The sequence below is a fragment of the Zeus faber genome (assembly GCF_960531495.2).
Source record: "Zeus faber genome assembly, chromosome: 11".
Taxonomy (NCBI): Eukaryota; Metazoa; Chordata; class Actinopteri; order Zeiformes; family Zeidae; genus Zeus; species Zeus faber.
Genome location: NC_137205.1, coordinates 13,370,163 through 13,394,538, shown reverse-complemented (window position 1 = coordinate 13,394,538; position 24,376 = coordinate 13,370,163). Strand labels below are relative to the sequence as shown.

The 24,376-nt window shown below is 46.0% G+C and overlaps 1 protein-coding gene across 1 annotated transcript; it reads left to right on the top strand.

Annotated features, from left to right (window-relative positions):
• Positions 1 to 23,993, top strand: radil2a (Ras association and DIL domains 2a). The gene is made up of 16 exons (XM_080009748.1): positions 1 to 455; positions 1,014 to 1,346; positions 1,455 to 1,690; positions 2,795 to 3,123; positions 5,040 to 5,723; positions 5,903 to 5,940; positions 6,571 to 6,743; positions 8,256 to 8,368; positions 12,952 to 13,171; positions 13,258 to 13,430; positions 15,459 to 15,603; positions 17,059 to 17,240; positions 17,421 to 17,787; positions 20,573 to 20,694; positions 21,338 to 21,477; positions 22,422 to 23,993. The coding sequence occupies exons 1-16, from the start codon at positions 328 to 330 to the stop codon at positions 22,522 to 22,524; spliced, it is 3,486 nt and encodes a 1,161-aa protein (XP_079865874.1). The 5' UTR covers positions 1 to 327; the 3' UTR covers positions 22,525 to 23,993.
• Positions 23,994 to 24,376: the final 383 nt, after the last annotated feature.

Here is a 24,376-nt window from a genome sequence, read left to right as displayed (position 1 = left end):
TTTATCCCCCCCCACACCCCCTCTCCCCCTGAGATAAAGGTTTAACGCGGCCGAGCGGGATGTAAACCAAACTTTTTAGGTTCTAGAAACCATTCCACGCGACTGTGACTCGGGATCCGGGTCGTTTCGCGCAACATTTGCCACGCCGTCGACGTGGAAGGGGACACGCCGCCGCGTACAAACAAAACCCAAACCCTGGAGTTCCTTTCTCTGGAGTCAGATTCCGGGTGGGAATCACCGCCATGGACTTGAATGGCGCGTTGCTGATTGTTTTCCTCTGCATTTCCGTGCGCGCGTTCGTGTTCGTGTCAGAGTAAACGCAGCAAAATGATTTCGGAGGAGAGGAGCGGTCATCTGTCCAAGCAAGCCCTCAACTTCCCGGTGGGCTTGCTGATCGGCTCTCCAAAGAAACGCCTGGCCAAGCTGGGGAGGAAGCCAAGCAATGGCTCTGTGCAGTAAGTCACATTTTCATTCATTTGGTGCATAAGACAAGAGTACACGTAAAGGTTCATTAAAGCGGTAATCCGTGCGGTTATTTTATCCCGTTTATCCCATCTTTGATCCGTTGTTTATCTGGCGCATTGTCATAAAAAGCCATTTTATGTACTTGCATTATGCGTGTGCTCCTCTGTATGCTGTTTCCATTGTTGGTGGCGGGGTCCGCCTTTCGCCGGTAGGAATGCACTGATTCACACAAAAAGTGAATGGCAGTCACGGCGAATGCTCGTTGCGGTCAGTAAACTGTCGATATGGATGGACGTTCACAAAAAAAAACAAAAAACGACCCCTCCCTCCGGCTAAATCAACGACTCCATCGGAAGAATGCGTTTGGCGAAATCCGCTGCGGAGAAAGGAAAGCGACGTCTTAGAGCGAAGACGAGGGTTTCAAATGGAATTCTGGGACTTGTAATCCACCCAACGCAGGCGGTTTTATGAGATTAGACTGCCGCTGGAACTCTGCTCGACAGTCCCCATTTCTTCCCTCATGTTTATCCCCTCTGACCCCTTCTCAGATCCAACAATTCAGACTCCACTACTCGTTCAGCAGAGAGTGTGGGTGTCAGGCAGCCGGCCAAAAGCAAAATCCGCCGCCACAACAACAGGCTGTCCACTGTCTTCAACCGGAGCCCCAACCTGAGGGACAGTGGGCGGCGGGCTCCTGGAAGCAGAAGTATGGCCGGGGACCTCCAGGCTCAAGACGACCCGGCAGAGCTGTCCAGCCAAATGTCTGCTCCTGGAATCCTGAAAATATTCGGCAGTGACATCTGCCAGGGGACCAACTACAAGAGTGTGCTGGCCACGACTCGGTCCAGTGCAAAGGAACTGGTCAAAGAGGCCCTGGAGAGGTAACGACTGACAAAGAATAGTCATTTAGTGGTTGACTTGTATTCCCAGAGCCCTTATTACACTTGTATCACCCAGTCCACCTGACTGTGTTTCTGATGTGTCCTCAGGTACTGTCTGGAACAGGAAGACGCGGGTGAATATGTTTTGTGTGATGTGATTGGCCAGACCGGGGCGGACCTCCAGTGGAAGAGGGAGTGCTTCCGGGTGGTGGGTGACCACGAGAAGCCCCTCATGTTGCAATCCCTTTGGAAACCCAAGGAAGGCTTCTCCCGACGATTCGAAATCCAGAGGAAAAGGAGCATAGAGGAGCTGAGCGCAAAGGATACGGACACAATCACAGCAGGTACACAGTATGCAAAAGACTTGTGCTGTTTAAGATTGTGTACACGCTTACGAGATGGTGCAGGAGAACAAAATCGGATCCGATTTGCATCGACGAAGAAGGACTCAACTCTGTAACTCTTTCGCGTCCTTACGCCTGGTAATCAATCACTCTGTTTGGTTGGCATGGGGAGCCTTTATCCTCGTCTCCCTTATAGCAGGGTGACAGCCCTCATTGTCCGGCTTATCACCAGACACAGCAGAGGAGGTGGCAGGCATGTGAGAGGTCAAACGGAAACAAAAGCCGTGGCTGGAGATGGTCCCCCACCCACCAAAACCAAAGCCCCACGGCAAACTCCTCTTATCTTTGTTTTATTGCAAGGTTCCATCCCGACCCCCTGGAGCATCGGGGGGCGCAGGGCGGTCCCTTCCAGCACACACTCTGGCAGCCGCCGGGAGCTCTGTCCGTGCGCGCTCTCCAGTTTGTTGTTCTTTCTGCCACAGCTTACTTCCTGCACGCCGGGGGGTTGGGGGGCAGTTTTGGGCCGTGTTGAAATTGGCACAAGCTTGGTGTAGTTGCTCATGATTCTGTGCTGTTGTATTTCCACCCCTCCGCCCCCCTGTTCTCCCACTACTGCCAGATCAGGGGAGCCTGACCCAGTAGTCCTGTGGCTTTGGGCTGCCCGGCTGTCACGCCGCAGAGGGGACAATGTTGGAAAACACTGACTTCCGTAGTTGGACAGAGAGCAGGGTGTGAAGCTTGGTGCACTGGACATTCCATGGTGCTTAACGGCACCAAGAGAACTGAATAGTGTTTGTGTTGCGTCAGACCGTAGGGGCGGCTGTTGCTATCAGATATAAGCAACCTCTACTCACTTTCTCTGCCCATTTCCTCTGCTTCCTCTGGCCATGTTGGATTTGAATAAGTGCCAAAAAAGAAATCAACCTCCCCTTTTTAGGTGTTTTCAGGGGGAACTCTTTGGGTGACTCTGTATATGACAGGCTCGTCAGAGACATGTAATGGTCCATTCGATCTAGTGGAGACAATCAGATCATGACATTTTTGAAAAGAACGCATATCTGATGCACACGGTTCTGACTCTTGCTACTGGTCCTCTCCATTCAGGCATCAATGCCCAGGCACGGAAGCTCCAGAGGGGGCGATCCAGGGTGGCCTCCCTGTTCGTGGACGGCAGCGGGGAAGACGGCGACAGAGAGGGGATCTGGAGGAGCCTCAGCGAGATGGACTTGTCGGCCATGGGGAAGGAGGCCAGCCGAGTCCAGCAGAGCGCACTCCGGGAGGACCCCGAGGCGGAGGCCGACAAGGAGGTGCTCCAGCTCGGCATGGAGAAGGAGGAAACGGAGAGCAGCGACGACAACGCCACCCAGTATTCCATCCACCCGCCCTTTGACTTCCCATACTTCCTCCTCCTCCAAGGTTACAACCACAGACAGGTGAGCCCGGGGGCACAGTCCTGAGAGAAATCCATGCATGTTTGTTGTGGAGCTATCAATTAACTGACCCAATAGAGGGCGCTTCAGGGGATGGTTACGTCTTTTCTGGTTAGTTAAAGGTAGGAAACATAATCCTGTTTATTGCGTAGAGGAAGGTTTACCGGGTTTGGCCGACAAGCTCATTAAAGCGCCTTGACCGTTTCGCGAGAGGTGAAAGGAGGAAAAACGTATGCTTTCCAGAGACACCTGGATGTAAACAAGGACATTTTGCCACTGAGGACAGTGTCTGACTGAGCGCCTTAGGTTAAGAACCCGTGTGGAGAAAATCCCGGGGTCAGGGAGTCTGTAGGACTTAGGTCACCGGTGCATAACAGGGCAGAGGAGGAAGGAGACACGCTTTCACTAGGGATTACTGGAGGGTAAGACAGGTGTGTTGGGGAAAGGTGACTTCACTCGCTTAAAGGGCTCAGTGAGTTTCCCAGACAGCGACAAAGTGTCCGTCACCGTTCCTGAATGAGAGGATACGGAACGATCCCTTATCCGCTGTGAGAGGGTAATGGCTCTGTACTTGTAGGAAAAGGGTGGAGGAATGTTAACGAACCGACATAGGCGATGCCCAGCAGGGGGTGAACGGGAGAGAAACTATGCCGAGAATCTCCTTTGTCAAACCCTGTGCCGACCCCCGGCAGTCATATTTGTTTTCCTTTATTCCCCCGGTTTGATTCTCTTGTTTGCGAGTGAGTGAAGCTGTTGCCTGAACTCTGAGCATTCCCACGAACAGGAAGCTCTGTTTTGTTGTCGTCCCCCACCCCGTGTTTTTTTTTCTTTTCTTTTCTTTTTTTTTTTTGTGCCTGGCCGTGGAGATTGCTGAGCGTGCAGGATACAGAGTGCCCCACAGCAAGCACCATGACCGATATTTGCCGCTTTGCTCTCCAACAATACACTTCAATGAAAGGCTTGAATTAAACAAAAAAAAATTACAAGCACTGTAGATCTGTCGTGGAAGAAAATCAGTTGATTGGACTCCGCAAGTTTTGTGTTCGATATGATAGAATATTAGAAATTGATAATCATTTGCATGCTACGAACTTAGTAGTTCCCATCTTTCTCAACTGTTTTTTTTTTTTTAATTTTGCCAACATTACTGTATGTATTGAGTGTTCTTATGCTGCCTTTCAAAATAAACCATTATAGATCCATTTAGATTTCCATTACTTAAAGAAATTGAAATGTACTTAAACGTGGAGTTTGTGTTTTGTGTTTTTGCGTGGAATGTCAGCTTAGCAGTTTTGTTTTACAGCATTTGTTGGCTATATCTTTGAGTGCTCATGTGTGGTATGACCATATGCATCAAACTATATAAATGTACTCCCGTAGGCTTTGGGAGGATGAAATCAACAACAACCCTTTTCAACAGTTGGAAGGGCCGCTCTAGCACATTTTATTAGTATCCTTGCCAAAGAACCCGTTGTCTGCTTTTCAACGCCTACCTCTTACTCATGGATTACACGCACCTTCGCTCGGGCCTCTCGGCCTGATAGGATGTCTGGCTCCTCAGGGATGATACTGTATCATCACCTTTGGTAATAGTCTTAGGGCTGTGGTATTTCTGTTCTCACCGACATCGCCCGCTCATGCCTAAGCCTTCCATTCCTGTACCGCCTCACGCTGCCATCACAGGCTGTGCTTGCTGGCTGATCCTGTTTTCTCCCACCCAGAATATCATGCAGGCTGTTCATGTCACTGGTTGAATCCCAAGACGCTGCGTCTATCAGTGGATATTTTCTGAACTTTCTGAAACTGACAGCTGATGAATAGAATGTTTGAATCAACATCTAGAATTATAAATAAGACAATGGTCTTACAATAGGTGGTCCCTCGCCTCTTGATTGACCCCTCCTCCCCCCTTCCTGCAGGATTTTGTCATTTACCTGATGAGTGGGACCACCACCATCTTTGGCTGCTGCAGGGAGCACAGCAATGGCGAGGATGAGGAAAGGTTGAAGGTGGACATCCTCCTCTTTGCCCCCGACGTGTTGCCCCAGCACTGCTCTATCCGGCGGCTGGACTCCACGGGGGAGGCCAAACAGACACTGACAATGTTGAAGCCCCTCCACGGTGCTCCTGTCACCAGGAACGGCTTTCAGCTCAAGGAGGAGGTCGAGCTGAGTCCCGGGGACCTGGTGGGCTTGGGGAAACACTACCTGTTCATGTTTAAGGACCCTACCAGCACGTCGGGCCAGCCTCAGACCCCTCCATGGTTGGCCAGGCTTTGCCCGGACGACCAAACCAAGCCGCCGTCTTCATCGTGTTTCTCCTGCGGCTCTTCCTTTTCGGGCAAAAGGCTCGACGGAAGGCCCGCGCCGCCTCGGTGGAGGGACTCGGAGGGGGCTGTGGCCTCCCTGAGCTACACGCTGAAGCAGGAGGACAGGGTCCTGCAGGAGATCTTGGACATGTCGGAGGCCAGCAAGGACGGACCCAAACTGACGCCCGCGTTCCTCCTGTGCCTGTGCATCCAGCACTCAGTGGCCACCTTCGAGCCAACACACTTCAGGAAGCTGCTTCTCCAGATAGCCGGCCAGATCCAGCTGGTCATGTGGGTGAGTCAGACAGCTCATCCTGGGCGTAATGGAATCTCAAATAAACCAAATGTTGAGCCACACGTATTCAACACCGTATTCCCCCGGAGTGCGGTAAAGAAAAGAACGCAATCAAATGTGTCAAGGTAGGCCGGTGTTTGTTAACTGGATGTTTTCTCTATCTGTGTTCCCCCTCTCAGGAGAAGACAAAGGAACTTGCAGCGATCCAGCCAGAAACGTGAGTAGCCTCTAAACTACAACTATTTTCAGAACGCCCCAGAAATGCATGACAATGACCGGTTGCAAGGAGCAGAGTGTCATTTAGCATCTGCTGCCACTGATGAGGAATGACACCCAACACCAAAGCTTAACTGTCTGAATACAAGGGGATGAATTCAGGAGAGAACCGAAATGAAGTTTATGCAATGAGTGTATTTAAAGAGAAATAAACTTGGTTGCTCTAAGTTAGTAATGGAATAGAAACAGCTGGGAATGGGTCAGGATTCCAATATCCACTTCTTAGTTGCCATAATGAAGCCATGCAATGAAGTAAATGTGATAGTAGGACACGCCTTGTATGAAGTGAAGTTATTCAATGTAACAAAGTGTGAAAAGTGCTATGAAAGCAGGTTGTGGTTAGTCTAAATCTGCATTTTTAAATGTGGTGACCGAAGTGCATTTCGTTAGAGTTCAAAATAAACCTAAATGGGTTGACCCAACAACGCACGATCACAAGAGTAACTCAGAGTCAATGTGGTTGTTTTGCTTTTTATTTTATATAGAATGATATTTTATGTGAGAACAGATTAAGTAGCGTGTGGATGTGTGTACCACCAAGGTGGTTAAACGCTGGTTCCTTCCTCTCCAGTTGCCCCAGCGACGGTCCGCCCCAGGAGCAGCTCCAGCCGCCGAGCATTGATGTGCTGGTCCCAGGTCTGTGTCCGCTGCTGCTGTGGATGGCCAACTCCATCGAGCTGCTGCACTTCGTTCAACGCGAGGTTCCACAGCTGCTGCCCTGGAGGCGGGACCAGGAGGACCAAGGTACAGAGGGTCTGGGAGACGATCTACAGTACTAATCTCAATTTAAACCAGAATCATAATCAGTTTATGATTATGAGCATTTTCATATACGAGGAATTTGTCTTGGTAAGAATTGGTACACTGTGGTACAGACAATAACCAAAAAAGCTTAACTATATATTTAATATACAAAAAATATGCAGAATATACTAATTGTGTTCTAGGCACAAGACAAACTAAAACGCTGTGGGAGGGGTGGCAGCAGAGATGTGGACTCGAGTCATTGTGACCTGGACTCAAGTCCACTCGAGTCATTGTTTTGATGAAAATAAATACATTTATATGACTTGAGACTCGACTTGGACTTGGAAGTTAAAGACTCGTGACTTGACTTGACCTGAGAGATGATGACTCGAATGACTTGTTTGTGTTCACTTTAATTCACTGAAACCTTGAACTGAAACGTGATGGACAAACAAAAAGGTACCCTGGTCGGTCGGAAATGGTATAAAAGCCTGATCGATATCGGTCATTATTTTACCTTTTTGACCACATGGGGTCGGCAGTTATGCAGCCGATGTGTCCCGATTTTTAAACAAGTATAATAAACAAAAAACATTGATTCTGTATTTTGTACTTATTTGTTGTATACTACTCACCAAAATAAGGCGGACAGACGGACAGGGGCGGAATGTGACAAAGTTTGATGTCAGTATTTCACTGTGTAAAAGTGATGGGGAGCGAATATTTTTAGAATGAGAAGAAATAAAGAAGATATAAGCTTTTATAAAGTTAATGTTTGATCACATGTACTGTATTTCAATGATTATAATACAAATTCAATTCATTGTCATGCTTTTTGAAGGGGTTAGATAAATTGGCCAATAATCAATCACTAATATCATTATTAGGCAGCTACTAATACTTTGTCTTTTTCTTTATAAAGAGCGATTTTGGGGGGGGGGGGGCGACTTGACTTGGGACTTGACTCGACATAACCTGTCAATGGACTTGACTTGACTAACCCAAGGGAAAATGACATGGGACTGGCTTGAGACTTGGACCAAATGACTTGAGACTTACTTGTGACCTGGATAAAAGGGACTTGGTCACATGTCTGTGTGGCAGTATGGATGCTGGTACTGGCCGTGGGTATAGACATGAGACATGATATTCAGTACAAGATGAATAAATGTGTATACACTGGTATGGGTATAATATGGATAACAGTGGATGAGTAGGTCTAAATTATTACAGTGTTATTACTAAGTTACTACAAGGTCTATAATGTCCTATTGCAATACATCTTAATTCAGACCTTGTTAAATCATTAGATGTATTGCTGAGTTTAAAGTCAGAAGAAATGGAAACAAACTGATTTCGTTTTAACCCTATTTCATAAATTGTACTGCAGCGATGTTGCTTTTGACATGTGAACAAATCTTTTTTTTTTTTAATTATTTTCTATTTTATTTTTTTTACACCACCTGGTATACTGTTTTGAGTTGTGTTCAATCTGTGTCACCCCGCCAGTCCACTTTGACTCTGAGATGTCAGCCACCCGGACGGCCTGCGAGGAGGCCATGACGGTCCTGGAGGAAGTCATCATGTTCACCTTCCAGCAGTCCGTTTATTACCTGACCAAGGTATTTTAACCCTCACCCGGTGTGCATTTTGAAAGGCTCAATGTCTGACGTTGGACTACACCTGCATGACGGCGTGGGATTACCGTTTTGATTGTGCTCATTCCAAGCGAAAACCATTTCGAGCCAAAGTGTCCAGGCAGACTCTTCCTAGCACCAGGAAGGGCCAGTCAGATACAGCGTCTGTCGTTTCCCTCAGGAATAAAAAAATTAATAAAATTTAAAAAAACTAAAAAAAACAGCGCCTAGCCGGTCTTCTAAAGTTACGACTGTTTGTTTAAAAGCAAAAAAAAACGGACTCCCTGATTTGGGTGAGAACCACAATCAAAATAAACATCCCGGGGGGATTTTTTTCGGCACCGTGTTGGATTTGTGTTCACGCGGGGCCTGGAGATGCTTGGTGTGGGCGAAAAAAAAAAAAGCTGTCAGTTCTCCTCTGTTTTAACAATGCAAGAAGACGCCGCCCTGTAAACCAACCTTTACCAGACTCGATTTATGGGTTTTCCCCCGTTTTTGATGTTTATTAAAAAGTGCCATGTGGCTTATAAACACCGCGACGGCTGTCACATCTCAGACCACACCTCGGTAAACTCAGAGCCGGGGCCCCCGGAGAGGCCGGTAACCTTGACAACCGTGACCATTGGTTTGTTTAAGCAATAGGAGGGGAGGGGTAAACAGGAACTGTTTGTGTGCTGGTTTCCATTTGGGCAGGAAGGCGGTTTCTGCCCCCTGCACCATACAGGACGGCTTTTACTCACTGATAAATAAAAATGAACCAAAACGGCGCAATCTGGTGTTCACATGCAGCTGATGGTTGTTTTTGAAAGGAATTACCATCCCTTTCCTCCTAGTTATTACACGGAGAGGAATAAGCCGAGCAAGGGAAGCTGCTCGCCGTACAACAGCGGTAAGGGCACACAGCGCTTCCCAGCAGCATCCTTTCTGGTGGTATTTATGACTGAGGGGTCGGCTCAATGCACCGGAGAGGCTCGTGTTTACAACTCCAGTAAAACGCACTTGAAAGCGTTGGAGGTCGTGCCTTCCCACTGGTAAGAGGGAATTAACGTCAGCTGGAGAGCAGTGCCAGCTCCGCTCTAACCATTTTGGACCCAGGCCGTTTTTTCCACACTTTACATCTACCATGCCAACATGTGCTGATTTGCTAAATGAGATGTTTGGTTACATCTAGGGATGTGAATTTTGACCAATTTTAATACTATCAGTTGGACAGTTAAAAAGAATTAGGAAAAAATAAGTCATTTAAAAAAAAGTTTATTGCATGGTAAGAGAAAAATAGGCTATACAATCAATTTCTTAATAACAACTCATGGGCTGTGACGAGTGCCACAACCCACAGTCATGTAATAATTATATATATATATATATATATATATATATATATTATTATTATTATTTTATTATTTTATTATTATTATTATTATTATTTTATTATTATTATTATTATTATTATTATTATTTATTTATTTATTTATTTATTTATTTATTTATTTATTTTTCTGTTGGATTTTTTTGCTGGTGAAAGTTGCAGGAATGATATGAAATATCACCACGATAATCATTGGTTATTTATCATTGACTGTCTTCCATCTTACGTTCAGGGGCTTCTGGAGAAACAAAACTTTTCAGTTGCTCCGCTCATCACTGTGAAGGGTCAGTCCACTAAACATATGGGGGGTTTATTTGGTGTGTGTCCGATTATTATCATAAATTATTTCTAGCACTGTACCCGACTCAGAAGTTTTGTCAGTCTAATCAGATTCGGCTGTTCAATGCAAATATTCGATTGTGGTGATATTCCCTCCAAATGAAACAACTAAAAACACACTGTTTTTAGACGTTTTATTTGGAGGAATAGCTCCACGTCTCTCCACTATCACACGGAGAGCTCTGTTTGCGTATATACCTTTTGCTTTTTTTTTCTTCGAATTATAATTTGTAAAGTCCAATGGAAAAACACTGAATTACATTTTTCAGGGGAAAGTGCCCTAATATTTTAACATTGTCAGATAATGGTTAAAGATCAGTTAACGAGGGTCGGCTATCCGTCATAAAAGAGTTGTGAAATTAGCATCCCTAGTTACAAAATTTGCAGTAACTAGGGATAATCCAGTCAAATGGGTAATTGTTTGCATTCATAGTAAGACCTCAAAGAACTGCCAACCTTTTATTTGATATTATAACATATTTTATCTTTATATCAACAAATGTAACAATCAATTAATACCATATTTATGTCAAAATGTTTAGGGAAATTGTGGATTCCCCCCCATCACATTGCTGTAGAGAAGAGGCAAAGTAGAATAGAGTATAGTCAAGTCAATAGTTTATTTATATGGCCCTTAATCACAATACAGTCTGAAAGGGCTTCACAAACCCACATTTCACATAGAAATGAATGGCGTCCCCTGGTCTGAACCCTCATTTGGGAAAGGAAAAACTCCAAGAAAAGCCCTTCTGGGGGGAAAAAATAGGGAGAAACCTTGAGAAGGGGCCACAGAAGAGCGATCCCCTTTCATGGATGTCAATTTATCTAATATGACAAACCATAGGATATTGTACTTCTACTGTATACTATGCAATTTCAAAGCGTGACAGTATGACAGTGTATTCGCTGGTGCAGAGTGCCACAGGTGGACGCCTCCGGGGAAGTGGTCCTCCTCAGACCCGATCCCGGCAGCTCGAAGCAGCCTGACCGCCACATCTCAGAGCAAAATAGGGGGTGGAACACAGTGGGTTAATATCCAGACATCATGTAGAGTTCAGGTAGAGTCGAGGAAGGAAGAGTTTCCCTGGAAGAGTTTTGACATTTGCCTGTGATGTCATTGTGAATTTTTTGTTTTTTCATCAGTTCACGATGTAATCGTCGTCACCGTTTCCATAAAGCGTCACATTTTGACGATGATCTCATGAGACCGGGCCGGTTTTTCCAGGAACCATTTACATGAAATTTCACAATCCATTTTACCCCGTACACACACCGTTGTAAAAACACCCAATGGTACATTTCATGGATTGGTAGCTCGGCGACAAGACTGACTGTGTGGGGTAAGGAAACGGGGTGAGGTTCGCAGCCCTGGTGAGACGTGTGTTTCCTGCTGTGGAAGACGAGCGGTTCGTAACAGAAACCAGTGGAGAACGCAGGAGAGATTCCACAGTGGAAATAAGACTCCTCATTCCAATGTGTAAACTCTCTGTGGATGTTATGTTAAAATATGACATTGAGGTATCATTTAGATCGTGGCTCGTCACGTTACATTAACACACTTACTGTGGGACTGTCCCAGTGTGCCAGATGTGATTTGTGTTTGTCGGTTTAATCGCCATTGCAGCCTTGCAAAATTGCAGATACCCTAAGTAGTTGCTTATCTTGTAAATGGGTGAATGGCTTGGAACACGACCTACAAGCGCTGTTTTTCCCACATCCACCATCTAACACTTGAGCAGCACCTGACGGTACAGTTATCAGTCTTACGTGTAATGTCAGGAATGCTGTGTTTCTGTGAATTAACAACCTGGGTTTTATGGCTGTGTGTGTGTGTGTGTGTGTGTGTGTGTGTGTGTGTGTGTGTGTGTGTGTGTGTGTGTGTGTGTGTGTGTGTGTGTGTGTGTGTGTGTGTGTGTGTGTACTAAGTGATGTCATGGGTCTCAAACAATGGAAGAGCTGTGTCAGAAGGAATTCCAGTGATAAGAGCAGGATCTGAGAACTAACGACAAACCGGTGTTTAACGAAAGAAGAATTGTGCCTCATAGAATGTCTTGCACTTTGCTTGTTAGATAACGGCCTACGTCATTATACATTGAAAAGCAATTTCAAACACAGTTATTTATCCTTGTTTTTAGGAAATAGGTGAAATGTTTGGGTCATTATGAGATTTAATCTCCCATTAAGACTGATATTGTTGGCTGTGATTGCACTTTTAGGTAATGTTCCAGGCCCGGTTTATTCCATTCTCCCTTTCCTCTGTTTTTACGGGGAAACAGGCTTTCTGGCCTGATTTCCTGTGTCCTCTCTGAATGTATTTCGCTCTCTGAACCATTATGTCCTGTACAAACTGCAGCACCGGACTGGACGGGGAAAAAATGTTTCATTTACTTTCCTTACTGGGCCTCCCTGCGGCAGAGTCGCAACATGTAGTCACTGATAATGCCATTCTCCAAATCTCTGTCTTGGGCCATGATCAGCAAGGGTTAGGACTAGTGGGGACTTATTGTGCTTCGTTTCTTTAAGCAATGACTTTCTGGTGGCCTGGTGCTGCTATGATTCCCATATGGCGTTTAAAGCCAGTTATGTCAGTAGCAGACATTAACAAGGACTCTGTGGTCTGTCTCCCTTTCGTCTTTCTATGGTTCATTTCCTTTGACTCTACTTCTGAGCTAGACTTGGCTGCGATTTATTTTTTATTTTAAATGTTTCCATTTAGAACATTGAGGAGCCTATCGACCCAATGTAAACCCTCTAATGAACTTATAACATACAGTACACTCAATTTAAGTGTTAAGTGTCTTTGGGCAATTCTATCGGACAGCTCTCGTAGCAGAAACATAAATGCCCGTTCTCCTCGCAGACTATGTACTCCACGTTGCCGGGTCTTCTGGAGGGCAACCCGTTCACGGACAGCGGTCAGCTCCGAGTTCCCGATGGCGTCGGTGGGATCCTGGAGTTGTTGCAGGAGGCTCTGAAGCTGCTCAACGCCTTCCAGGTCCATCCGGACATCTGCCTGCAGCTCTGCGCCTACCTGTTCTTCTTCACCAACGCGTCGCTCTTCAACGCCCTCATGGAGAGAGGTAACGTGACCCGGCCTTTTGCCGCTCCCGGAGAGCCCGGAGCCAAGAGGTTGATAGCGCATTCCATGTGTCGTCTTTCTCCTCAGGTTCCGGAGGTGGCTTTTACCAGTGGTCCCGCGGGGTCCAGATCAGGGCCAACCTGGACCTGCTGATGGACTGGGTTCAGAGTGCGGGCCTCGGCGATCTGGCCACGGAGTTCTTCCAGAAGCTCTCCGCCGCCGTCAATCTTCTGGCGACGCCCAAGGAAACCCTCCTGCAGGTCGGACACCATCCTCTCTCTTCCTTCCTCACCGTCTCACTGCCGGTGTCAATGAGGTCGTTTATCGGTCTGCTGTTTGGTGTGAAGTGTCCGTTGGATATCAGTTTGGATGTAAGGTCCAGGAATGTGACAAGTTTGGGGAAAAGGTGGAACTTCACTATGACCCAAGACGGTCACGCTGTCTCAGCTGAGAGGAATGTCCTACGATGCTCATATGACTCAAGATGAAGCTTTCATAACAATTAGTTTCCTCTATTTCTGACCTTGTATTTTCTAGGAATCATAGACTACTAAGGGCGTCTACTACGGGTTGGCACGCAAATGTGTTTGCCCGTCATGGCTTGAGTGCCTTCATCTTGTTTCCTCCGTGAAGCTGAGCCCCCGTGCAGCTCGTTAAAAAAGACGCAGCCTCGTATTCCGAAATATATATATATATATATATATATATATATAAAGACTGCCACATAAAACAACTCAGGTACGATGGAACAAAGTTCACATTCTCTCACACAAACGGCAGCAGCCGATTTGTTTCCTTCTCAGGTTTATGGGAACCGGGCAGATAAGAGCCATCTGGTGTTGTAGATTAGGGCTGTAATCTCGTTGCCACTGATAGTGCACTTTATCAAAGGTAGAATTCCGCTAGAATTCGGTTTATTGCATTGTTCTGCTTTTTTCCCCCCTTTGGATGCTGTTGTTATGAGAACTGCAGCTTGTTGTAGACGTTTGGACGGATCAAACTTACGTTAAATTGCACATTTTACACAAACTGCACATTGCATTGAACAAGGAAGTCACACAAAAGGGTCTATTAATAACTGTTAACTCTATATATATATATATATATATATATATATATATATATATATATATATATATATATATATATATATATATATATATATACTCACTTAAACATTATGACACCTTCCCTCATGGTCGGAATTTATATTGAATTCATTGTGGGGGGCGACTAAGCACTTGTTTTTAGCGTATGGCGAGCAGCCTCGGTACCAGCCTGAAACGTCTCGCTCTTGGCTCCACTCTGCCCGTGAGATTGGATGGTTGCTAGGAAGCTGGTGGTTTTAATGTATCCCTCCCGTCGCATGAGGTCACTTTGTGGCGGAGAAAAACGGAGCACACACCCTCGGCAGAGTTTTCCATCTGGAACCCCTGGACCGTCAGACTTGAAGTGGTGTGCCGGCGAGGCTGGAAATGACATTACAGGGACGTGGTGCGGTTTCTGTTGTCCTCGGTTGCCTGCTGTAGGGAAGACGGCACAAGACCAAAACGAACACAACATCGGAGAAATCGACCTCGCTCGACATCTACTTTCAATCTCGGTAGGGGTTGAAGGTTCGAAAGTGACGTTCAAAAAATGCATTCTTTTTGTTGGACGCCGTTAAACTTTTACTGAACTCCGTGCGTCACAGAGGAAGGATATCTCATGGGTACTTATCCCACGGTGCCATTGTTTTGTCCCGGCATGTCTGCGCAACCTCCCATTTCCACCAGCCGTAATTAAAACTCATTGGATGAGTTGTCGGAATGACCTCACAAAATATTGACTCACGTGTGTGTGCACACGTGTGTGCGTGTGTGTGTGTGTGTGTGTGTGTGTCATTTGGTGTCTTAGTCATCAAACAATAATAAAATTGATCAAGTTGAAGTGCTTTATCAGGAAGCTGTGAGTCAGCACCATCCAAAATAAGGAAGAAGAAGCAAATACTGAAATCCAACTCTGGCTTTTTATGACAGGCACCGTTGCAGTGTAATGAAGTGACTGTACCTTTTTGAATGGAGCTCAAATGACTCTTTCTGTCAAAGTAAACACTGTGGAAATGTACAGTTTTCCCTGCCTGTCATTTTAACACCTGGTGTGTGTGTGTGTGTGTGTGTGTGTGTGTGTGTGTGTGTGTGTGTGTGTGTGTGTGTGTGTGTGTGTGTGTGTGTGTGTGTGTGTGTGTGTGTGTGTGTGTTCGTGTGTTCGTGTGTGTTCGTGTTCGTGTGTGTTCGTGTTCGTTCCAGGCGTCGTGGATCTCCCTCAGGGCCGAGTTTGCTGCGCTGAATCCTGCCCAACTGCACCACATGCTGCAGGAGTACAACTGTGGCAGGACCTGCCCCCCCGGGTGGAGTCCCACGCCAGAAGACGCAGAGGACGTGGCTAGGACCGGTGAGTTCCTGTCTCTGGCCGTCTCTCCCTTTCTCTTTCTGTCTCTTATTTTCGTTCTCCTTCCACGTTCACAGTTACTATCAACCCATATTAAAAGGTCTTATCGTGAGCATGTACTGTATGAGGAGACACAATGTACACCCCTGTATCGCGCTCTGTTTCCTTCACTACCTCTTTCTTATAATCTGCTCTTGCTCTCTCCTCTTATCTGTTGTGTTTTTCTCTCTTCCTCTTTCCTCTCTCCAACTTTTTTTTTTTTGTTTTTTTTTTTTGTTTTTGTTTTTCTTCCTCCATCCTCTCGCTGTTCCTGGCTTTCTCTTTCCCACAAACACACACCCACACACACACACTCTCTCATACGGGTGACATCGGACCAGTCGGCGCCCCACCCACATCGGTGTCTCTCCTGTGGCGTAAATCCAGTCCTGAATCCCTGAGCCGTCCTGTCTCCACCAATCAGAGTCAGTCTCAGGGTTACGTCCCTAATCCACCTCTCCCAGCAGGAGAGCTGGCACCTGGCTCCCACCTCCTCGCACGCGGCCACTTTTACGCGGGCCGATACAGCCCTCCCTCTGGGGCCTTTTGCCCTGTTCCGTGACCCAGCCACCTCCACCCCAGGCCTGTGGACTTAATGCACCACCCTTGATGAGTGTTGACTCCCGCCACGTGAATGACAGCAAAACAAGAATCACGGTTATGCTGCTGGATTAAAGTGTGGCGTGGCTCCTTTAACATTTTGGATTCTGGAGTTATTCAGTCGGATATCTTGTATATCATCCGCTTTATGAACACATACAACCTAGCGGTGAAAGTTCCGGCTCTTTTTTTTGTGACTCTGTTCTTGAAGAGTCGCTCAGTATATAGATTTGTTTAATTTTCCGACTCTTTCGTTCCTTTGATTCGGTCGGTATAAATCACAGGAGAGCGAGGGAGGACTTCCGGTGAACAAGTGCCAGAGGAGTCGCTTCAGCTCTGAGGTGTAAATGGAATTCTCACGATTGTTTATTTTTGTGGAACGCAAAGTGTTAATCGGTCACATTTAATATGACTTGTGCAAAATGCCTTACTTTTTTTCCACATTAATATTATCCTCTGTAATTATTTTCAGTTGCTCAGTCAGCGGTCGAAGATTCACTCAACCACACTCTCTCTTTCTCTCTTGCTCGCCCTCTCACTCGACTGGAACTTGAGGAGCTTCTCATTGAATCGTCACATTTCATTGGATTGTTCGCTATGAGTGAATCGTTTTTGAGTCATGCGTCACTAATACTACCACAAACACGAAAATCCGCAAAATCATGAAAGCTCATTGGAACCGCTCAAAATCTCCTTCCCATTTTTTCCCCCCACTTCTTATATTCAAACAATATTTTAAATCCCAATGCCAGGTGGCATCCGGAGTGTCTTTTATGGTCACAGATTTGTAATGTCTCCCTCTCTCTGCGTCCCCTGCAGCCGACATCCTGGAGAGTTTCGACAACCACCCTCCGCTCATCCTGCCCAGCAACACCTTCCACCTGGAGCTGGGTCAGCCCATCATGGAGCCCGGCCTGTTCCAGCAGCTCAGCCGCCTTCAGGAATTCATACGACTGCTTTCTTGCAAAGAAACCCGAGCGGAACCGGATCTAACACAGGAGGTAAAAAATAAAAATTAAGAAAAACTTCCACATGCCACTGGTATAATGAGATGCCGGCAGCGGCCCTTTTACTTTTTCTTTTGTTTTTAGATGTTTTCCCCATCTGTTATCAATTGACTTTACATGCAACCAGCCGTTCCACCCTCCCACCTACCCACCTGTCTCGCTCTTTTCCCTCAGGCGCCTAGCAGGACGCCCGAAGACAGCCAGTCTACCAGGTTGGCCTCTGTCACCGTCCTTCCAGACCCTGGCCTCCAGGAGGTCTCTGACCCGGTCACCTGCCTCTCTCCACGGGCCGCGGTGGCCTCTAACCCCCCTACAGCGGCAGCCTCCAACGCCAACCTGAGCTGCTGCGAGGCGGTGCTGACCCAGAAGCTAAAGAACCTGGAGCTGCAGAACGCCCTCCCCGGCAAGGCCGACCTGGGCTGCCATAAGAGCCTGGCACTGGACCCGTCCTGCCTGCTGACTCCCCCCAACACCCCCCAGGGAATGGAGCTTGCTGAACTGGAGGCTGACCTGCAGGAGCGAACCCGGCAGAATAAGAGAGGTAACCCGCGACAGAACGGGCCTTTCAGACCTTTTTGGACTGTCAACTCCGGAGAGGGAGAGGGTAGAGGGTAGACGTGAGAGGGCTGATGGGTAATTGGTAATGCTTTTAAAGCCACAGCAGCAGCTGAAAGAACTTTGCTGCAGACATACGGCAACGGATGATTGATGAACCCGAGAGCTTTCCTCCGACATTAAACAAAAAAATAGAAACCGCGAGAGGAAAAACAAGCCGAGATTTTTGCCGTAGACGGCCTGCTCACCTCAGCTCAAAGGGACTCATTTATTGCTTCCTCCGAACAGCGGGGCGCAATTCAAGTAATGTAAAACGTATGCAGCTCGGTCAACTTAAACTAAATCCATCGTTCCAAACTCCTAGAGCGCTTGTTCCTCCGCCTCCCAATTAAGCGGCTGTGATTGACGGGGTCCATTAAGTAAAGAATTTAGCGACATGACCCGACAGACCTGCTGCATATTTTGTCCCCGCCGGTGCCAGGTCCGCATTAAAGCGGTGCAGGAAAACAGAGTGGGAGCTCCTTTCCACACCTCTCCCCATCTCTGGCTGACTTGTTTGAGGTCAGGAGCGCCGAGCGAGGTCTACTGCTCCCGCTGGGCGGATTCCCCCCTCGTTTCCCTTCACGGCTCCACTATTGTCTTTGGAAGGCTCCGTCATGCGGTCACAGCCACGGCTGAGAAAAGGGAGTGAGCTGGAACGGGCGGAGATAAGATTGTGTTTGTTTTTCTTATTTCAGGGTGATTGTGTTATCGTGGAATAGGTGACAGAAAATGAACAGAAAGCTCATTGCAGATAACCCTCTCACGGCTCCGCAAAATATATGAAGCTGATGGTGGTAAATTGGCGTTCGTGTTAAAATAAGATTTTTTTATATTTTTTCTTTTAAGGCCTTGACGCTTGTTTTTCACAAGGTTCCTGCATCGAGGGAAAACGAGTGGAAGTCATCTCATCTGCATATTTTTCCACTTCATTTGACGTATCGAAAGTTGCGATTTGGACGAAACAGGACGAAAGATGCGCCCCGCTCCGTCCCTTTCTGTCCTTTTCTGCCACTCTAGAGCTGATCCCTCCTTCAGATCTTAATGAGACCATCAGAAGTGCTTTATATCAGAAGGTTGTTCCGTGCGGTTTCGACGAGGGTCTAATAAGCCGCCTGGCCAGACCCCCCCTCCTCCCCCGCCCTCCTCCCCCACTGGGCTGCGGGAACTGAAAGGCTTTAAAAGCTGTTCTCCACATCTCATGAAGGAGGCTCTTTTACTCTCGTGGCAGCTTCCGGTCCTGTCGTTATTGTTTTCGGGACAGGACACGGCTCTTTTTAGTACTGTATTTCCGAGAGAATTTGCAAAATGGCTGAAATAAGAAACGTTGAAAGTGGACTTTTTTTCGAAAGGGCATTTTGTCCGTGAAAATAAGGCTCGGAGGTGAAATCATATACGACTGTGTATACTCGACAAAGTGATGAGTAATTCTTCTCGCTGCTCCCCGATCGTGGCGTGTTTCCTATCATCTCCGGCGCGGCAGCGGTGACTCGGCCTTTGACGTGGCCTCCCCCCCTGAAAATCGGCCTCGGCGGTTTCAACTGCTCGCGGGGGTAATGTTATTTTGGAAGCTTCGCTAATCCTTTAATCTGGCCCCAAGAATTACAGAGAGGTGGTGATGTCAGGAGAGAAAAGGGCAGCAGCCGGCCCGTCATGGGAATTTACAGTTGGATTGGTGCGTGGAATCTTAATCGGGAGAGAGGCATTGTTCACCGCAGGTCCTGGGTGTTTTTTTTATTTGGGTGGGGGGGGGGGTCAGACAGGCTGCATGTCAGTGAAGGGGCGTGGGGGATTGGGGGGTGGAGGGGGCGGAGGCATGAGTGGGCAGTGTGGGATGAAAGCGGGGCGGTTTGGAATGTTACTGTTGCTGCCGGCGTGTTGTGACTGCTTGAGGTCTTCATCACAGTGCGGCGTGATGAAGGTTAGGAAGCTCCTCTCTCTCTCTCTCTCTCTCTGTCTCTCTCTCTCTCTCTCCCTCTCTCCCGAAAGTTGAGGTTCACACTGCATTTGCTTTTCTTTTCTTATCAAGACAAATTCATCAGCTTGCCACGTGTTATGAGATTGTTTGGAACTTATGTTCTATGGAACATAGGTTATATCATTATATGATATATCTATTTGTATATTGTATTGTTATATAAAAAAAAATTGTCAATCATAATAAATTAATAGAATAAAGATAAAATTGGCAATATGCAATAAACCTAAAAATGATCAATTATCAATTAAAGTAAATCTAAAAATATTCGATTAACAGGAAAAATAATCAAAGAAAAATTGGGAATATACAATAAACTGAAAAATTTCCTATAAACAATAAAATAAACCGAAAAATAAGCAAATAAAGAGGAAGGAAATGTGTTATTCAGCCAATAATAGGCAATAAAAATAGGACAACTTGTAATAATAAATGCATATAAATAAACATAAAACACATCCAGTATATAAAAAAAAGTATCCATACATCTAAAAAACATGTAAAAAAAATACATGTATCCACAATCTGACTACCCGAAACTGCATTAAAAGCAGATAAAATCAGCTTCAAACCCCTCCCATGCAAACTTAACAGCCGAAGGGCAGACGGCACAAAACAATGTCTGAATCAAGGGACGGACTGAACCAGGAGTTTGAAGCCGGACTTTAATCCACATGTTCACTGAACTTGAGGTGAACTCGAGCCTGATGCGGTGCGGGAGGTGTGACCTTCTCTGTGTTCCTCCTCCGTGCAGGTGACGGAGGGACGGAGAGGAGGAAGTGGAACGCGGAGGATGCGGAGGACAGAGAGGAAGTGTTCACGGTGGAGCTCCACAGGGGGCCTCGCGGTCTGGGGATGGCCCTCGTAGACGGAATGGTAATTCTCCCTCCTTTATCCGTTAACCTGTTGATGCTTTCTGGCCTTTTATGGATAAGCAAAGCAATGGGACCTTCAAAGGATCCGTTAAGCAGATTAAAGCCACATTTCAGCAACTTCAGACCAAATCATGTGTGCCTGCTCGGGTCTCACAGAAGTCTAATCAGATAAGACTCTCAGCAGATTTAAAGCGCACACAATGCAATCTAGCTAAGTGCTCTACCTTGGAATATTTGTCCATTTGCAGTCTGGTGTGGTAGGATTGTAGTGGAAGATTTTAAATCACACAGAAAAATATGTATATGTGCTCAACAACAACAACAACAGGCTCCAGTCTGTACTGAAAGAGAATTCCATTCCAAATGTAATTACTGGATCAATTTAAGTACAAAATCATCCTATATGACTTTTTCGACTTGTTTTGTAGTGGAGAATGTTTAGTGGAGAATATACTGTGTGTGTGTGTGTGTGTGTGTGTGTGTGTGTGTGTGTGTGTGTGTGTGTGTGTGTGTGTGTGTGTGTGTGTGTGTGTGTGTGTGTGTGTGTGTGTGTGTGTGTGTGTGTGTGTGTGTGTGCAGTATGCATGTTTATATATTTGTGTGTGTATTCTTTTTTAACAACTCTTTTACAACTTTCCGTGTAGAAAACTCCCTTGAAGATGGGCGGGATCTACGTCAAGTCGGTGGTGCCCACCTCCCCCGCTGCCCAGTGCGAGCAGCTCCGGCCGGGGGACCGCGTCCTGGCCGTCAACGGCGTCAGCCTGGTGGGGATGGAGTACAGCATGTAAGGGTCCTCCTACAGAGTCTGTCAACAGGAAATAGTCTGGGTGGTTCGCTAAAATGATCTATCCACTGTTTGCGTTTAATGGTAATTTTTCGACACTGGTGTCTCAATTTACCTTTCCCTTTACACTCGCTGTGATTCTCACCTTCAAGTGGTTTCATTTGAAGATAAGGACGGTGTCAAATGCAGGACAACTTTTTCAGTCTTTTAATAATCACAGTGTCCATCATATTGCAGAACTTTGATACACCTACTGTAGTGTGTTATCTGAAAGTATATTTTGTATACTTTTTATCTATTAACAACTCATATACTAACCTTGTGTTGTCTTAGTGTGTTGTAGAAATTGTCAGCCTACTTAAGATGTGATAAAGTATATTAAAAATGTATTTGTCATGTGTGATATATAATGTTATACCTCACTACATAACTCACTAAGTGCAGTTTAAATTAGGTTGATGTTTAAAAACATACTTTTTATAAGTGCTCTTACACAGCATATTTGTGACTATTATACCATAGCTGTGCTTTAAATTAGTACATACTGTAAAACTAAGTAAGAAGTACCAAAAAATACACTTTGTGTGTAATTGAATACTTTTCACTTGGGTAATCTTTTTTTATTTGAGCATATGTTCATGAAAATATATAATAAATGGCAATACAAAAGGCACTGGAAAACACAGGCCTTATCTTGCCACGTTGGCATTTTATTTCAGAAAACCGAGATTAAATACTTAAGCACTAAACCCAAGGACAACAACCTGTAAAACCCTTTACTTAATCACTGTCACGACCTCTGCGAGTAAATACTGTAACTGCCACAAATCCAATGATCTTAGTTTTCCCATAAGCCAGCTCATTAAAGATGCACACAATGTTCTCATCTCTCTCTCTCTCTCTCTCTCTCCATCTCTCTCTCTCCTTCCATCCCTCCCTCGCAGTGGAAGGGAGCTCATTCGATCTTCCGGAGACTCCCTCAGGTTGCTCGTCGCCAAGTCCGAATCGAGGACGTTGCGGAAGGACGAGCACATGACCAAGTGCTGAAGGACGAGCTCCTCCTCGCTCCCAAGTGCAATTGGACGTCGCGGTGGAGAAGTTCTCTCTCTCTCTCTCTCTCTCTCTCTCTTCCTCTCTCTCTGTTCGTCTCCCCTGGAGTGATGGATGCATCCATACGCGCTCCCGAACCAAAGGAAAAGCAGAAAAGGGACTCGTGGGCTCTCCCTCCCTCTGTGATTAACCAGCTGTGGACCCTCGGATCAAAAATAGAGCGGGCAGTCGCTGGAAAAACCCAAGTGCTCTTTGTGTCTTCTGCCGTTTTATTTTTTTTTGTATTTTCGAGACAGTCTGGCACGGCTGACACGACAGATTTGGTGGTGGGGGAAAAAAAAAAAAAGTGTTTTGGGTATTTCACAGTGGCTACTTGCCTGGAGGACTGATTCAGTCGCTCTGTCTGGAAAACTAAAGTGCACGTTGTTCTGAACTGCCTCCCAGAAAATCAGAATCCCTGCCCCGACCCCGACTCCGACAATGAAGGGTCACGACAAAGTGGAATTATAACGTGCATTTTAAGTTAAAGTCAACGTTAAGGTTATTTCAGAAATGGCTTTCACACTACATTACACCGGGAGTCATTTTTGTTTGTATGTTTAAATCAATATGCAGATCTTGCCATGTTTGGACACCGTCTTTACTGCAATGCAATGGAAGAGTGAGTCAACTGTTTATCCAATTGTCCGATCAGTTTGTGACCTTTGACCTTTTTGGTTAAAGACGCAAGCAGTAGGCTGACAGCTATTCCACAGACAGGAGAAGTACGGTTAAAGTACCGGCACCCGGTGGCCGACTAGTTGTGTCTGTCGATGGGATCTGAAAACAAGGGGAGGATTTTTTTGGGCCACATTAAAATATATATGAGATGGTGAGATAATCCTGTGCCTGTAAAATACTTCAGTATTGAAATTAGTGAAATAAGTATTATAGTGGTGGAAGTTGACACAAAGTCGGTAACTTGGTAAGAAATGGTTGAATTTCTTTTCATGCAAAGTAAACATTACTGTATGTATGTAAGACTGGGCAAGATGGATGGATGGATTCATGTGTTACATGTTTTGTGAACAGATGGATGAGCAGGGAGATGAATGGATGCATGTATTTTAAGAACCTCTACCGTGGCATATTCTCACCTTAGGTCTGGAAGCTGAAGGTTTGGACGTACGAAGGTAAAACTACAGGAGCTGTGGGGGGGGGACTTTATTGCTGGTAGTTAAGACAGATTCAAAGCGTACCCTGTTCTCTAAGAGCCTTTTTATTTAAAAATAGAAATAAAGTGACTGTTATTTTTGTGTATTTAACTGTACAGCTGTGAAGCAACACACTTTCAACTGCTCCGTCTTTTGGGAAACCTGTCATTTTCAATCCTTTACCACAGGACTCACAGTGGTAACAAAACAAACAAAAAAAAAAAAAAAAAAAGTATTTCCTTTTTGTAATATTTATATCGCTCAGTATTTTTTTGAACCTATTGAATAAATATTATTTTTGTCTTTGGAACCTCATTTCCATGTTATTATTTCTTAAGCAGGTCCCACTCCTCCCCCATCTAAAACGCTGTTCACCCACAAAAATGTCCCAGCACGACCACAACGGTTGGCCAACAAGGCCTAAAAAAAAAAAAAGGAACGGCACGCTTTTGAGGGAATTATAGTTTTCAGCAGGAGGCCGGGAGTCTGAACGGCTGGACCGGCAGAAAGCGGCGAGGGTGTGTCTCCAGCAGCCGCGGCCTCAGCGGGCCACGCCACCAAATGCTGTTTATAGCTACTTCGCGGTTTCCACTAGGCCAGCACTTTCCACTACACTACTCCATCCCATAACGCCATAACGCCATAGCGCCCCGTGC